The sequence below is a fragment of the Panthera pardus genome, unplaced genomic scaffold (genome assembly GCF_024362965.1).
Source record: "Panthera pardus isolate Hobbes unplaced genomic scaffold, ASM2436296v1 HiC_scaffold_8, whole genome shotgun sequence".
NCBI lineage: Eukaryota > Metazoa > Chordata > Mammalia > Carnivora > Felidae > Panthera > Panthera pardus.
In genome coordinates, this window is record NW_026527013.1 from 145,286,111 (window position 1) to 145,303,318 (window position 17,208).

General features: G+C 45.4%; 1 protein-coding gene across 3 annotated transcripts in view; it reads right to left on the reverse strand.

The window, feature by feature from the left end:
• Positions 1-3,687: 3,687 nt before the first annotated feature.
• The window catches only part of UBE2H (ubiquitin conjugating enzyme E2 H), a 103,398-nt gene continuing 89,877 nt past the window's right edge, over positions 3,688-17,208 (reverse strand). For all 3 annotated transcript variants that reach the window (XM_019452730.2, XM_019452732.2, XM_019452731.2), the window contains 2 exons: positions 12,391-12,519; positions 3,688-8,053 (listed from right to left, as the gene is read on the reverse strand). In XM_019452730.2, coding sequence (XP_019308275.1) covers positions 7,929-8,053; positions 12,391-12,519 — 254 coding nt within the window. In that variant the 3' untranslated portion in view covers positions 3,688-7,928. The remainder of the gene's footprint in view (positions 8,054-12,390; positions 12,520-17,208) is intronic.

The following is a 17,208-nucleotide window of genomic DNA, read 5'->3' on the forward strand; positions in this document are numbered from 1 at the left end:
TTTTTAAGTAGTAATTACACACAAATATTTCGGATATGTTGAGGTAAATAGAACATTAATTTTACCTTGTTTTATTCATTTATTTTTCAATTTTTTTTTTTAACATTTATTTATTTTTGAGACAGAGGGAGACAGAGCATGAACAGGGGAGGGTCAGAGAGAGAGGGAGACACAGAATCTGAAACAGGCTCCAGGCTCTGAGCCATCAGTACAGAGCCCGACGCGGGGCTGGAACTCACGGACCATGAGATCATGACCTGAGCCGAAGTCGGAGGCTCAACCGACTGAGCCACCCAGGCGCCCCTAATTTTACCTTGTTTTAAAAGAAATACGGCTACAGGAAGTTTTGTGGTTTTTTGTTTTTGTTTTTTTTTTTTTTTAAATGGTTGAGAGCGCAAACAGGGAAGGCCAGAGAGAGGGAGAGAGAGAATCTCCAGCAGGCTCCGCCCTGTCAGAGCCCAAGGGGGGGCCTGAACTCACAAACCGACCAGCTACCCAGGCGCCCGTAGGAAGTTTTAAATTGTGTCCCTGGCATTCTAATTCTATATTTGCTCTAGGGAGTGGGTTGGGCTAACTTGGCGTTTTGCATATTGTGACTCCTCTGCAGCCCCAGTGAACCGTGGGGATGTGTGTGGGCAAAGACCTGACCTTCGGGGCCCAAGCCCGTGGGAGGGATCCCTTGACAGAAATCACAGCGTTAGGCTCACTGGGTCAACCTGGAGGCATCGCCCAGGGGCCCCCCATGGCGGGAGGAGGCTCACACAGACACTGGTGCCCGCGGTCCCCACGGGTGTGGCACCAGGCTTGGCACAGTGTGAACACACAGAAAGAATACTCGCTTAGGGCCTCGAGACTTGGCCAGCATTGCTTGGGCCACTCGCTATCTGTGTGCTTGTCTCTTGGTGTCTCACAAGCAGCTCCTGTGAAACGGGGCCAAGCCCGGGTCTACTTCCCTAGGGGCTCCCAAGGCCAGGGGGAGGATCGTAAGGGAAGGCCCTCTTCAGCCAAGGCTGAGGTCACCATTATCTTCGCGTTATCGCCGGAGGAAGGCTTTAAGGAAGACTTTCACACGTTTCTGGAATGATTTGTTACCAGGACACAATTCTTTTGAAATCTTTAGAACTGCGTCTTTAAAAGCTTCGTTCCACACATTTTAAGTGCGTATTAATGGACTAGAGCAGGCACTTGATTCCCTGTTTATAGAACTGAAGAGAATAGAATCTGGGCTGAAGCTTCTTAAAGGGAGCTGCTTTGTTGTGTTCTTAGCTGGGAGGGGCCACAGGAAGTGAAGCAAGCGAGACCCAAAGGTTCCTTCTCCTGGTTAATCATCAATGGCTGGCCAGCCAGGAGGGCCATTTCTCTCGTAGGGAGCCCAAGTCTGACCCTGCCTGCCCTGACCACTTGACCTCAGGTCCTAGGAGCCGAAGGGAAATATCCCTGTATCTTTAGCCTACCATTAAATCCCTTGTCAGGGCAACCCTTCAGTTCTAAGAAGTTCTGGATGCACATACCCTACACGAGGCACAGGGGAGCAGGGCTGGCCCCAGGTGGATCATGCTGGGTTCATCTGGGGATCTGGCTCTCCGAGAAGCCTGTGGGCGCCTCATAAACAAGCCTGCTCAGTCTATCAGGCGGCTCCGGGGCCTCTGCAGAGCCAGGGATTGTGGGATCCACAAAAACTTTCTTTGCCCTGGTTCCGGGTGGGGAGCAAGAAACACCAGGGTCTAGAGTCACGGGAACTCATTCCCTGGGATAGAAAGCAGGCTTCTGAGATGGCAAGAGAATTTAAGGGGATAAAAAGTTCTGGGGCTCTGAGCCCACAGTTCTTTTCTAGGACAATATACCTCAGAAAGCCTGGGTCCCCCATCCCAGGAAAGGGGTAATGCCTTAGGCAGGCAGTGGAAAGCCAGCTGCTGCCTGGGAAGGAGCTGGGCTGGGCTAGACTGAGGCGGAGGCAAGAGTGGCACTGGGTGAGATTACTGGGGAGCAAGGGAGGGACCCAAACCCCAGCAAGTGCACTGAGACGCCTCAGGGAGTTTTTAAAGCAGCTCCCTCGTGTGAGATGGATAGACTAGACCGTTCATAGGACCGATACATCTCTTCTCCTTTCAAGTGAAAATGGATGTTCTAAACTCCCAAAGAAAGCCGTTTGGGTCCCCAAACTGTCTGATCTTGGAACATCAGTGTTTCATGGGTTGCCAGGATATCCTCTCAGGGCACCATATCCCGATATATTGTAACCATATCCGTATTGTTTCAGAGACTGGACGGAATCCTGAGTTGCAGACGGGTGGGAGTCAGAACTTACTAGCTGAGGCTCATTTTAGAAACGAACGGGAGGCCAGGCCGGCAGAGCTCAGAGACCCCGGAGCTAGTGACTGAAAAGGCGGGATGGGAACTCAGAGCACTGGTTGACCCACTACACCCGGCTGAGGGGTCAGTGAGCATCACCTGCAAACCTGTGGAATGTTTTGCTTCTGAGCACTGGGGGCAGCTTGAGGGCTTCCTTGTCCCAGGAGAGCTTAGTGTGCTTACCATTCCTAGGTGGCCTTACCCTCCCTCTCCCGGGCAGATCTAAAGCTTGACCTACTGGAGAACACATTAGGATTCAGTGAGGAATAAAACTTTTCTGGGGAAAGTGAGGAAGCAGAAGAAAACAGAAGAGGGCTGGGGGAGTAAAAGCATGGGACCAAGTCTTACCTTTGTCTTAAATCCGGCCAAGACGATTTTCCAGGAGACTAGGCAACATCGCCACCTGGTGGCCATTGAGGGCGCATGCTTTAGAAAGGAGTAGAAATGCTGCGCCAGGGCTCCCCTTCTGATGCAAAACCCACCGTGCCCACCCTTCCCTCACCCCTTCCGGGGGGGGGGGTACACTGGCATTTGGCACAGCGGGGCACCTGTTTAGGCAGCAGGAAGCTACACTGCCTGTGAACTCCAGGCCAAGTGGGCACCCTTCACTCGGCATTAGCTGACAGTGTCTAGAAGGTTTGGGCTGACCAGCAAGATGGAAGCCATGCGTGCTGATCCACGTGAGGGCAGGTGGGGTCTTTTAGGCTCCAAGACCTTCGAGAAGACATGGCCTTTCAAGGCCTTCAAGGCTGTGAAGAAGCCTCACAGCCAGCCTTGTTTGTAGTCATCAGTCACCTGCTCCTCCAGGTACTGAGGACTCGGCAGAGGTGGGGGCCTCCTACTGTCTATAAAGGCGACACTCCTTTCCCAAACTAATCCAGTCATCTGCCTTTGTAAGAGCTTCTCAGTCAATGGCGGGGGGAGGTGGGGGGGGGGGGGGGAGCTTCTCAGTAAAAAAAAAAAAAAAAAAGAAAAAGAAAAAGGAAAAGCCAACTTCTGCTGCTCAGTCATCAGATGAACAGGGCGAGTGTTTTTTTTTTTGTTTTTTTTTTTAATTTTTTTTTTTTCAACGTTTTTTATTTATTTTTGGGACAGAGAGAGACAGAGCATGAACGGGGGAGGGGCAGAGAGAGAGGGAGACACAGAATCGGAAACAGGCTCCAGGCTCCGAGCCATCAGCCCAGAGCCTGACGCGGGGCTCGAACTCACGGACCGCGAGATCGTGACCTGGCTGAAGTCGGACGCTTAACCGACTGCGCCACCCAGGCGCCCCAAGGGCGAGTGTTTTTAAAAGTAGTCATGGAGGCTATTATCTTATTGATCAAAGTCCAGCCATTTGCCAAGGTATATACACATTTTATTTAAAAAAGTTTACAGTTTTCATTATACACAACTATTAAGAGGTTATAGTCAGAGGCGGCATTTGTCCTGTTGACAGAAGTGCCCGCTAGATCATCACAATGCAAGGAAAAAGGTGGAAGGGAGGAGATAGGGCAAGGAAAAAAATAAGCGAGAAAAAGCTTAGATTTCAATTAAGGGCTGGTAAGTCCCTTTTATCTCTTCAAGTATCACACAATATGTACCAAATACAATCAGTAAATAATGGCCATTTCTTCCCAAGCCCACAGCCAAGACAGTATTTGCTGAATGGAGTCCTGGCCCCTCCTCAGGTTGCGTGGAGAACCTGAACAGCCGAGGGCCGCTAACTCCCCCTCCCCAAGGGGCCTCCACGCCAATCCCTGACGGAACCACCAAGGTGTTCAGTGGCCAGAGAAAATAGGAACATGGATTCAGAAGTCCAGAGAAATGCGGGTCTTTGCGCCCAATCAGAAAGGATTTGATTTTAGTCAAGGCGGCTATGAACCCAGTTAGGAAGTTGATGAAATAAAAAAGAACTCTTGCTAACTTTTGTTAATGGCTTTCACTCTTCTAATTGAGTCCCTAGAACATAGAAGGGCCGTCTGCCATTCAAAATCAAACACCAGTTCCCAGAAAGCTGGGGTCTAGAAACTTCACCCATGAAGGCTAGCAGAGGACCTGTCTTTCATGATTCTCAGCCATCCTAACAGGAGGCCTAATAAAAAGCAAGTGTCAGGCCAAGGCCGACCAGGGCTTGAGAGAGCATTTCCAGGGAAAATAATTCCTTCGAGGGGAGACACTCCTCAGCAGCCTAGATCAGCCAGTTGGCAATGAGAACGGCTTCTCAAGTGGAAGAACAATGTTAGGTACTGGAGACAGATACGGCAACTTCTGGTAACGATCTCACTAGTATAAAATGCTGGTTGAAACCGCACAGGAACCTCAGGGAGGGCGAGAAGGTTGAAAACACACGAGCAAACCGCCAGCATCTAGCCTGGCTACCACTGAATGCAACCCACCAGGCCCCCGCGCTGGGGCTGCAGGACGGCAGCGGTCACGTGCTGCGGGCTGCGGCCACCTCGCTCGTCGCTTTTGGCGCGAGCTTGAGCTCGGCCATTTGAACAGGGGCAAAGGATGGCTTGCGCTGGTCAAACCACAAGGTAAGACTTCAAAATGAACCATGGGTACGCTGAGAAAGGGAGGGAACCTGCCAGAAGCAACTCCGACCTACGACCACCACCTTTAAAAGCAATAATGTTCAGCCTTTCTGAGGGGCTCTGGGTGCTCTTCTGAGCATTAATGATGGGAAACCTGGAAAAGCTTTTGGTGCCGTGACACCCCCTGCCTTACTGCATCTCATCTATTACTGGGGGCCCAGAGTCCTCTGATTCACAGCCAGGCCGCCTTCTAGCTCCCGCTGTATCTAGAAGCATGGTCTCCGCCTCCAGCCTCCCTCTCCCAGGTACAGGAAGGGACAAAAGTTAGCATAGAAAGGGATTCTGTCCGACTTATCAAAAACCGGTTTCTCAGAGGAGAGGGAAAGCCCCACACAGAGCCCAAAACATGCACGGGACCAAGGTGAGCGCCCAGAAAGGACAGATTTGCACAGAATGAGAGGGTACAGCGTGATTTGGGTAGCAATTCCAGGAGCCTCCTTGTGCTAACAGGGAGCCTCATCACATCTTCATCAGACAGACTTGGATGGACAAACACACACGCACACGTGCTACAGCCATGCGACACTCAGATCTGCTTCTTAAGCCCTGCAACCTCCCCAACACGTCTTCGTCTGAGAATTCCACACCACCAGGCTCCCAGTGCCAGAGCGCTCCGTCGGCGGGGAGCTGTGATGTCTTTTTATTCGAGAAAAGCGGATCTAGTTGGGGAGCAGAGCTGTGGCTCACACACATTCCCCTAAACTTGGCTCTACTAGCTTGTTTTTTGTTTTTTTGACAAGATTAAAAGCAATTATTATCTGGACATTATTAATTTTTTTTGAAAGGTAATTAGAACACTATTGTTTATACAATATTGAAAAAATACAATTTTTTATTGTTTGAACTCAAATCACCACCCGGCACTTTAAAGCCTACCCTAAGTCGCACCTACAATTTAAACGGTTATAGCACAAGCAAGCTGCTAATTCAGCAGGTAAGCAGGTTAGTGCCAGCAGAGACCCTCCCTCCCCCAAAGTAATGAGAAGACAACGCGCTAGAAAAGAGTTAAAGCACACCATTCCATGTTAAATAGTTAACACTACCCCTCCAACAAGCCACAAATGCTAGATAGATAACTCAGTACGGTTAACTAACCACAGCCCTACATAACTGCACTTTAAAAAAAATTTCTCTTTTAAGGAAACCTTTTGCTTCATGCCCGTAATTAACATAAGTAAATTCTTTGTCTTTTATTTAGGAAAATAATCATGCTAAGAGCAAGTTGTACTTTATATAGCTTTTTAAAGGAAAGACTGATTGTGCTTTTTGAATAAAAAAAGATCGGGTATCTTCCAACCTCACGGACTCAAACCTTGTGAAATAGTTAGCACTTCTAAACTAAGACACACATCAGAAAGAAAAATCATCCCGGTGGGACACTCAAAAATTGTCTTGAGAAAGTTTTAGGATTGGCTAATTCTGCTATTGTCCTATTGGTTGTGGCAAAAAAGGGATACAGACTTGCTGTCTAAAGTTCTCCAAATTCAGCAGGCAACACTCCTGTTTGAAGAAAACCCTGCCGGCAACCTGGACCTATGGTTAGCTGAGTAAACATTTGATTAGCAGGCATTTTCAACTGTCTGATTTCCTCTTAACGCTTACAGGAGAGAACATTTTCCTCCTTCAAAACCTGTTCTACCACATCGCATTTCCGAATCTTCCCTCCTATCCAGTCACACTCTGAAAACAGCGGTTTGTTTTTTTCCCAGGCAGAGTCACTCTGGGTACAAGGACCTTTATTTGTTCCAATTATTACTCATTTTAAATTTAGAATGTGTGTTGGGTCTAAAATACCCATTTCCCACTCCCACGAGCAGATGATGACCAGGCTGCTGCCAAGAGCGGCAGCAGAAGAGAAAACAAACCCAAAACATGAACGAGAGCACCCAGGAGTCACAGCCACCAGACGGGTCTTCTTGCCGAGTCTAATGGTCCACTGAGTGGCTGCCCAAGGAGGAGGCCATCTCTTGGTGAAGATTAAATTTGCACCTTGTCTAAGCACGATTCACACACACACACACACACACACACACACACCAAAAAAAAAAAAAAAAAAAAAAAAAAAAAAAAAAGCCCCAACCACAACAACAACATAAAAACACCCACAACCACCCTCCAATTTAAAGCTCTCAGTCCAGGGTAGCAGTCCCAAAGTGGCCAACAGGATGGGGATGTGACTCTGCACGTGTTGGATGAGACGAAACAACTTCTCTTCTCCTCCTGTCCTGTCCTCTCAAAAAGGTATGGATTATAAGCTCTACCCCCAAGAAAAAGAATCAGGTTCAGAAAACACTTCCAAAAGGTTCTCCAAAGCAAAACACTTGCGGCTGCGGGGCCTGGTAGCGAGAAGGGCAGGAATCTACATATAAAAATGTACTTAAAATCCAGAGTCAAAAAATTGTTGTTAGGTTTCAATACTCCAATTAGCTCCCTGTTTCAAACTGTTACTCCGCGGAAACGGGGCCACCAAGGCTTCCCGGGAAGGAGCGGTTGGGGATCTGCCGTGGCGGCTCTAGGTGATCCCACAGCAGGTGCAGGCCTTCCTCCCCGCCCAGTTCCTCCCGACCGTTTTGAAAAAGCGCTATATTCTATCTTCACGTCCAAGAGCTGGTTGGTTTGGTTTGTTTCTTTGGGACCATCAATAAAAGAAGCCACTTTTTCCTGTTATTTTTACTCACGTCTATCTATCAGAGCGGCTGTTTCTTTCGACAGTTCAGTAGCACACAGGCTGACTTGGCCAAATGGACTTATGAATGCATGCATTCGGACCGCATATTGCTACCAAAATGGAATGTGGGGATATGCTATGCACCTCAGGTTGAGAAATGACCAGGAAATCAAGATCTAAAGGGTGATATATAATATATATATATCAATGCTATTATTCATAAAAACCTTGTTTAGTAATAAAAAAAATTGCTTTGTTTAAATATGAATATTATAGTCTGCTTCTCATGGTTAGGAAATAATAGTCTTTCTGAAAAGCAGGTGCTTTTTCTACTACAACTCCATATCCTGGGCCTCATCTTCCGAAAAGTCAGACATAGAACTCTCCGACGAGCTGTCACCGGTGCCCTCTTCCTGCTCTTTCAGTGCCTCCTCCGTCGCGTATTTCTGGATGTACTCTGCACGGGGGGGGGGGAGAAAGAAAACACAGGGGTGGTGAGCAGGCAGGCGCGCGCTTCAGTGACCCCCAAGCTGGCAAAGTCCCAGGGAAGTTTGAGCTTTCCTTACCTGCCAGGGGGCGGGGAGAAGAAAAGAGGCCAGTGACTACGGTCACTAAAAACTAAAGGGAAAATCCCTCGGAAGACGTCTTTGGAGTTCGTGCATTCTGCCCCCTTAGTAAGGGAGGCAAAGCAGAAACCTGACTTGCAGAAATCTGAATCTCCATCCTAGAACTCCCTTGGGCCATCACCTCCCAGGTGGATGTGTACAAGGCAGCCGGCCACCCTGGGTCTTGGCCGCAGGGCACGGGAGAGCCGGCAGACGTCCGGGATGGTGTCGGTGTGAACCGGCCTCCGGTTCTGCTGCCGGGGCGCCCTCGTTCTTGCCTTGTTGGGGTGTCCACGTGCTTGCACTCCTCCGAACTTGCCGAACTGGGGAAACGTGAACCTCACGCTTTCTCTTTATCTCCGTGTTAATAAAACTATTCACCTCCCAGGTAGAACAGGACTAGGTATGATTCCATGGTAATTTATAAGGAAATCCCCCATCATTTTTAGACTTGCAGTTATATAATTATAGTCAGCCCAAATCTATTATTTTAAGAATAGATTTTAGTCTAAACAGATCCTGCCTGTCAGGTTTTTGAAGCAGCTGGTAAAACAGTCTCTCAATCTGCTCAGGAATGAGCTGCTATCTGGAGACACGGCTCACCCGAGTGACTTTATCATCTACTATTTACCTGAAGATTTATGCTGCTGTAGTCTCTAGGCTGAATCTGCTGGCTGAAAATTTTAAGAGCTGCTGAACAAGCAAACAAACTTGTTCCTAAAAACTCGAAGTGCACACTGTTTTTAAGTAAATAGCTCACACATGATACGAAGAGACAAGACAGAACCCTGTTCAGAATGCCAGCAGGAGAGAAACACATCCTCACGTCCTTATGCTTTGTTTTTCTTCCTACAGAGTTGCAGGGATGCAGCACGAGAGGAAGAGAAGGAAATCTGAATAATATAATGCAGGGGCCTAGCGAGGAGTATTTTTTTACATTTTTAAAGGGTTGTTTAAAAAGAAAAAAAAGAATGCGCGATGGAGACTCTATGTGGCCAAATCTGGCCCTATTTACAGAAAAAGTCTGCAGACTTCTGACTTAGAGCCCTACGAATTCCTCATAATGAAGCTTGATGCGGAGATGAGATTTCAAAAGCTCCTGACTAGGTAAGAACTTACCTTATCTTTTAGGCAGAGAGAACGGTTTACTAGTCTTAGAAATTTTATTTTTACCCTCTAGTGGGTCAGTTCCTTTGCTTCATTTGTAGAAAGAAGTGGCTGCACTTTGACATTGTCCACACTGTAACGTGATACTTATTAGCTCTCTTCAGTATATTCAAGGGAACAAATATGTTTTAAGTGCTTACTAGGTCAAGGCCTTTCAGGAGATAGAAAAATGGAAGAGCAAGGTCAGTGACGAGCAGGAGACAAAGACGCAGATAAAAGCAGTTTGCTGCCAAGTGCCATCGGAGAGAAGCCTGGAGGAAGGGGCTCCAGCCTCTGAGAGCCAGGAAGGCAGGCACGCGTGCGCTGACCCTTGAGGGAACCGTCAGCTGCGGCGAAGGAGACGCCATTCCAGGGGGGGAAGCACAGGGGAGAAGGAAGTGGCTGGGATGGTAAAACGCAACACTGAGAACTACACTTGTAGCTGAAGCACATAAGGCAAAATGTACAGGTCTTGTAATAGGCCGTATGGTGGGTATATGGTTAAGTTACTCTGTTCCGTTTTTGTTTTTTTTGTAGGGTTGAAACTTCCCTGAAATAGGGTGTACTGTAATATGTATTGTAATAATAGATAGTTGGGTATCTGAAACTCATCCAATTTGATGGTCACATATTGATACATTTAGGAGTGCAGGCACAGATGTAGATCACACAGAGTGAGAGAGAGCCCTGAACAGCAGGCCAAGATGCCACGCAGTCAAGGTTTTAAGCAGAGAGTGCCCCGTCTTTAGACAGCTCCACTGGTGCCCGTCTGTCCTACAGGCAGTTCATATTTACCTGATAAGAAAGCATCAACTGTATACGAATGCTGACTAATATCCACGGTAAGACAGGTTACATACCCTGACCTCTAAGGCTAGGCATGGAAATGTCTGGTAAGGCAGCCTGGGAGAGAGGCCACATCTAGGCACACTTTTGGAAACCGTCTATTTGGAGGGAATTATCTACAGCTCTGAAGGGTGAATTAGCTCCCCAAGTGGTGACTGAGGATGAGAGAGGGCTGAAGAACTGGATCTTAAGAGAACGACCATGTTTAGGAACATGGAATGAGAAAAGCTGTCAGGAAGGGAAGGGACAAAATACCAAAGCTGCAGAGAAGTCAGGATAATGGGTCTTAAGAAGGGTCCAAATGAGTAGGAAGAAATGAGTTCCCAGATTATCAGTAGAGGAGGGAACACAAACCAGACCTCAGGGGTTTAGGGCAAGGGAGAGAGAACTTTGAAAAAGGCTTCTGAAACGGGGGTGCTTCTGATAGGCTAGGGGCGGAGGAAACCCAGGAGGAAGAGGAAGACCAACAGGCTGGGGGCCAGAGGAGTGAGTCTAAGCAATTAGGATAGTTCTTCTAGCTCTGATTTTCAGATTACGAAGGAAGACAAATGATAGCCAACACTGACATTTCAGCAAGCTAAAGTGCCCTAAAAGCTAGAGCTTGTCGTTCTGAAATAAAAATGTAAATCAGGTTTCTTTTGTAACTGCAACTACAGCGGGTCTGTACTAAAACAGGAATGGTGCTAAAGTGCTGAGGCACAATGAATGTACGAACCATAGAAATCCGCTCCACACCGAGGTATCTGCGGGTTGCAGACACGGTTAAGTGATTCCTATGCCATAATTTTAATAGAGTCTCATAATAGAATTTTATCTGCTTGAAACGGACTGCTCTTTTTTCCTTGAAATACAGGTTTATTTGGCTTTACAGATACTCTGCTACATAAATTAGATTTTAATTTGCAAAATACTTGAGACTTAATTAATTGGTGTAGATTTATTTCTGTTTTATCTCAACAAAAGTACCAAACAATACCCGACAGAGATCAGAGCAGGAGGAGAAAACAAAGAAAAGGTAAGCTATTGTTCAAAAAACAACCTCAAACGCACCTGTCTCATACCTACACGGTGTAGAGTGAAGGCCTATCTAGTCCAGGCTCTTATACACTGTTTCTACTGCCACCTCTTGCAGACAGACCTCACAGGGGACACACAATTGGCAGGAGGTGACATTCAGAACTGCTATACAGACAGGCAAGTCACGCTCAAAATTAGGTGATACCAAAGCCTGCCATCTGGTTAAAGAGCAGGCCTACTTTCATGGACTCTGAATTCCTTCCCTTTGGGGGGGGGTGGGCGGGCGGGGGGACTTTATCTAGACTCTTCACTATGAAGGTTCTCAAGCACACGGTGAGGTAAAAACGAACACCAGAAAACCTCTGTGGAGTTTTAGAGGTTCTTTCGAAACTGTAAGTTCGTTTCCGTGAACGTCACGTCTTATTAGCAGGTAAGCTGTCTAACAAAGAGGAAGCGGGGTTTTACCTCCTGAAGGATGAGCAAGCTAGAGTACTGCCACTGGTACCTTTCTAACTCAAACAGCACATTTCAAGTTTTACTAGAAAACTGGGCCCTGGGGCCAGGTATCTGCAGCAGGTAAGAAATGGGCCCAGATGTAAAGTCTCCAAAGTCAAAGAAAACTAGTACGGGGCCAAGAAAAGAAGCCAGTTGGGTCTTCTTAATTCAATATGTAACATGATACCAAAAAAAAAAAACAAAAAAAGTATAAGGATAAAGTTGGCGTTTCTCAACTTCCAGTTAACTGCTTTCCTAAGGGGCCAGGACGACACTGTCTGGAAACAAATGTGAGATTATGCCTTTCAGTTAATACTTAACTATCCAGTCCAACTTTCTAATTTTACAAGACAAGAGGAAGCAAATGAAGGCTGAAGTTCTTTTGCACGGGTATCCACAGGGATTTCTGGCAGCGCCCAACATGTGCCTCCTGCTTTCTCATCCTCCCTTCTGCTCTCTCTCTCCTCTTCCTCCTTGCTGGGACCTTCAGCCTCCCGAGGTGACCATGACCCTTGGAACTGTAGGGGCTAGTGAGCTCTGCTCCAGCCCCCAGACGGCAGTCTCTTTTTAGGCTTGTTTCAGTAACTAAGGGCTTTTCTTTTAATGATCAAAGCCCCAAAGACAGAACTTCTGTCTCCAGTCTTGGAGACCTTCTTACCTTTAATTTTCTGCCTTCCCTTCTTACCTTTAATTTTCTGCTTGTATTCTTCTGGTCGATGGAGGTACATGGCTGCAGCATCACCATTGAGAGGATCTATGGGGTTGGGATAGGCCAACAACTGGGGCAGGAAGGACTCAAATATATTGGTAAGATCTGAAAAAACAAACAGAAATATGTCACGCATAGAAAAAACAAGTTCTCCTAAATTTACTTGAATTCAGTAGTCAAAACTGCTTATCTTCCTAAATAACCGTATCGAAGTTTTCCATAAAAGTGTGCTCTGTTATACATATGACCTATATCACATATTCCTTTCAATACCCATTGAAAAATTTTTAATTTTAATTGGAAAAATCAGAAAAAAGGTATACCTGATATTCGCTTTCAAAGGCAATTGTCCCAATTCTAATTCACTCCACATTTTAAACCAAGAATTCAGAAATAGTACATTTGTTTAATTAAAATGTGTGTCCCCATACTCAACATTCTTACAAAATGAGTATCTCTTAATATCGCCTTTTTCTACAGCTTTGAAAACCCCCGCTCTGAAAAGTATTCCAGCACCAGATCTTACAAAGAATTTTATATGCCTTGACGTTTAATTCAATTCTCATCAGCTTTAATGGACATAAATACAACCAGGTTTGTTTTTTTTTTATAACCAGTTTTTCAATTATTCTGGCTGATGAAGGCAGGAACCTACATAGACCACTTAAAATCATAGATAATTGTAAGACAGAGAAATATCAATTTATTGAATTTATTAACAACCATTTTAGTAAACATTTATTGACTCCCGTCTTGCCACATGCAGCACAAGGTGGCGGGTATACACATGACGTTTACACACACAGCAAAGTCAACAAGAGCCCTGCAGTCACACAGTGTTTTATAAAGGGAACAGGCCTTGTAAACCTGTGAAATAAACTACACGTTCCCGCCACTTCGGTGATGCTATGACTCCAGTCCATTTGCTCCTCAGTTCACAGACCGTGAAGTGTGGATCTTAGCGCTTCCAGCTCTCTGCCCTGTGCAGTTACTGTACCACGTTTGGTAGAGAAATTTCTCTTTCTGGAGGGAATGCTAAAGTATAGCATAAAAACTACTCTTTCATTTATTCTGCTCTTTTCATGTATTTTCTTTCCCTTCAGAGTGAGCACTCTTATGCAGTATTTTAAATGAGCGTTTGGTCAAAGCCAAATCACTTTAGATTAGTGGTTCTCAGCCAGCGATGATTTGGCGTCTGGAGAAAAATCTGGTTGTCACATCTGGATGGGGGAGGAGGACAGGTGGTGCCACCAGCACTCATGGACAGAGGCAGGGCTGCTGCTAAACATACTACAATGTACAGGACATCCCTTTACAACAAATAATTATCTGAGCCAAAATGTCAACAGTGCCGGGTTGCCTGGGTGGCTCAGTCAGTTAAGCGTCCAACTTCAGCTCAGGTCATGATCTGACGATTCCAGAGTTCAAGCCCCCTTTCGGGCTCTGTGCTGACAGCTTAGAGCCTGAAGCCTCCTTCAGATCTGTGTCTCCCTCTCTCTCTGCCCCTCCCCCACTTGCTCTCTTTCTCTCTCAAAAATAAACATAAAAAAAAATATATATTTTTTAACGTCAACGGTGCTGAGGTTGAGAAATCCTGGTCTAGATAAAAGGGGCTGACAAACTTTTTCATAAAGGGCCAAAGTAAATACTTCAGACTTTGGGGGCCACATTAAGTCTCTGTTGTAACTATTCAACACTTAGCTCTACCACTGTGGCTCAAGAGCAGCCACAGACAATAGGTAAACAAATGGGTGTGGCTGTGTTCCAATAAAACTTCATATACAAAAACCAGGCTGCCAATGTTTGTCATCCTCTGCTTTAGAAAACCCTATGAATAAGTGACAACTCTTCCTTGTCAGCGTAAGGCTTCCTAACAGAGTGAGCAGCTGGGAGAATAAGCTAGAGCCACACTATTTAACAGAACTTTCTACAATAATGAAAACGTTCTGTATCTGCGCTGTCCAATACGGTAGCTGCTAGCCACATGTGGCTGTTGAGGCACTGTGGCTGGTGGGACTGAAGAACTGAATTTTTATTTCATTCTAGTGAAATTTATAGAACTACACATGACTAGTAGACCCCACACTGGACAGTTCAGGTATCGATAGTGATGTCAAGGACAGTCCCAGGACAGTTAGCACAGTGTTGCTCCCGGGGAGCAGGTATTGACAGAGCACGTTCATCTTGAACCCCAAGTTATGGGGACTTGGTATTACTATATGGACTGGAGCTATGTCACCTTCAGTAGACTAACTTCCCAAAGAACAGCGTTATTATAAGATTCTCTGATACCAGGAAATGAGTGCAGAGATTCCTAGTCAAGAGAGCAAAACAGAAATAATCTTTCAAGGTAACCCCAATCACCTGCAATAAGGTTTTCCCTGTTGTCTTACTTACAATTTTTTTTTTAAAAAGGAAGCAACAACAACAACAAAAAAAAAAAAAAAAAAAGGAAGCAACATCAACATAGTCAATAAACCAACTGAAAACTACTCAAAGCTCAAAGGCTGATAGAGAAATAGAGAATAAAAAATAGAGGAAAATATTTACGCTGTAATGATGGAAGGAAAAAGTCCCTAAAATGGCATTTGTCTAGAGCTGGAAGTATGTACAGTACATATAATAAAAGTATTTTTAAAAAGTCATCTTAAGGCAATAGGCTTACGGCTTCTACTTTCACACTTCAAGTGACACTTTGCTTTTTTACCTTTAAAAACGGCATTTTCCTATAAACGTGTCCTTTCTACTTTTGCGTGTTTGAAACGTTTAAATAAAACACAAGTCTAAAAATTAAGGTAAATAAATTCTGAAGAAAAAACAAGGTGTGGAAGTTTTACAAACTGAACACGATCCCAGAGAAGAGCTGACAAGAGTTCCATCAACACTAATAATAATAGTAACAGGAACGGTAGCAGCCAGTGTGCTTACAAGCCAGGCCCTGGTAAGCACTTCACATGTACACTCTTAGTTTCACTGCAGCCAAAGAGCTAATTACCATCTCCATTCTGCATATGGGGAAACTGCGGCACAAAGAGGTTATGCAACTTGTCCAAAGAGCGGATTTCAAACCTGGGCTTATCTACATGCTGCCTTTGTCGGCAGATGAAATGAACGCTGTCTAAATTTTCATGACGGCACGAGCTACCACATCTGGGCATTCAAACTGCATATCCTCAGAGATGGCCACCCCCTACCTCAGTGTTCCCTTCTCACAAGTTCAAGGCCAGTAGGATGATCTAAGCAGAGAATGTTAAGGCATTTCTGTGGCTGAACTGTCTGATACTTCACAGAAGCAACGTGCTTGTTTTCAAGTAGCTCAGTCACAGAAAAGCAGCCCACGGCTCTTCACAGATATCCGCGTGTGGTGACCTGGGAGGTCTCCTGTCGCATCGTCATTGTAGGTGCTACTCAAAAAGGTTAGCAGCTGGAGTGCCTGGGTGGCTCAGCAGGTTGAGTGTCCGCCTCTTGGTTTAGGCTCAGGTCACGGTCCCAGGGTCGTGGAATCGAGCCCCATGTTAGGCTCCACGCTGATCACGGAGCCTGCTGAAGATTCTCTCTCCCTGCCTCTCCCTTTGCCCCTCTCCCCTGCTCCCCCCATGCTCTTGCTTTAAAATTAAAAAAAAGATCATATATATATATATATATATATATATATATATATATATATATATATGTATATAGATTAGCAGCTGAATATTCCTATAAACAACAAAAACCTTAAAAAAAAGTGTATTTTTATTCTCTTTAAGTAACTTCCAGAAGTGCTTTAGGACTTGAGAAATACGGCAGACATGTTTCATAACTAGGTGTTTCATGTGTTCCAGGAAGGGATTTTTATACCCCTTTCCCACTACTTTTAAGTTTCTCAAGCTACCAATAAGTGGCTCTGCCTAGGTATTTGTTCCCAACAAGTAAAAGAACCCTCAATTATTTGTTCTACCTTCCTGCGTTCTCCTGTCCTCCTCCTGCATTAACACAGTTCTGATCCATTTTACAGATGTGCTGAGTCACGCCTGTAAAACAGAAGAGCAGAAAAGGAAAAGTACACAGCCCATTCCAGGCAAAGAGGGCAGACTGTAAAGACCAGGATGCTGTGGCTATGGGCATTTTAAAGTAGTAACACGACCCTGAAAGTGGCTGACAGAGTGATTACTATTGAGAGGGTCCTCCTCCACAAAACATCTCTACCAAATTGCAGATAAAAATTGTCTTTCAAGATAAATACTGGCAGAAAAGACCTAAACTACAAACCAAGAGTGAAACAAAGATACTCATCTTTGGAAAAATCCATCATAAAATGAATTATTTTCCCCTAGAATTTAATAATAATAATAATAATAATAATAATAATAAATCAATAACAGTTCAAAGTCTTTTCAAAAAAAATTAATCTTGGGGCACCTGGGTGGCTCAGTCGGTTAAGCGGCCGACTTCGCCTCAGGTCATGATCTCTCGGTCCATGAGTTCGAGCCCCGCGTCGGGCCCTGTGCTGACAGCTCAGAGCCTGGAGCCTGTTTCAGGTTCTGTGTCTCCCTCTCTCTGACCCTCCCCTGTTCATGCTCTGTCTCTCCCTGTCTCAAAAATAAATAAAACGTTAAAAAAAAAAATGAAAAAAAAAATTAATCTTCCACTTTTTGAAAGGGAGAGAGCCAGACACAGGTTACGCAGTATAGAGATTATAGTCAGCTGGCTCCATTATTGGCTGCCTTAACTTTTCAAGGAAATCCAAAGATCCCAGAGAAGTATTTTTTTTTTTAAGTTTATTTAGAGAGCACATCAGTGAGCAGGGGAGGG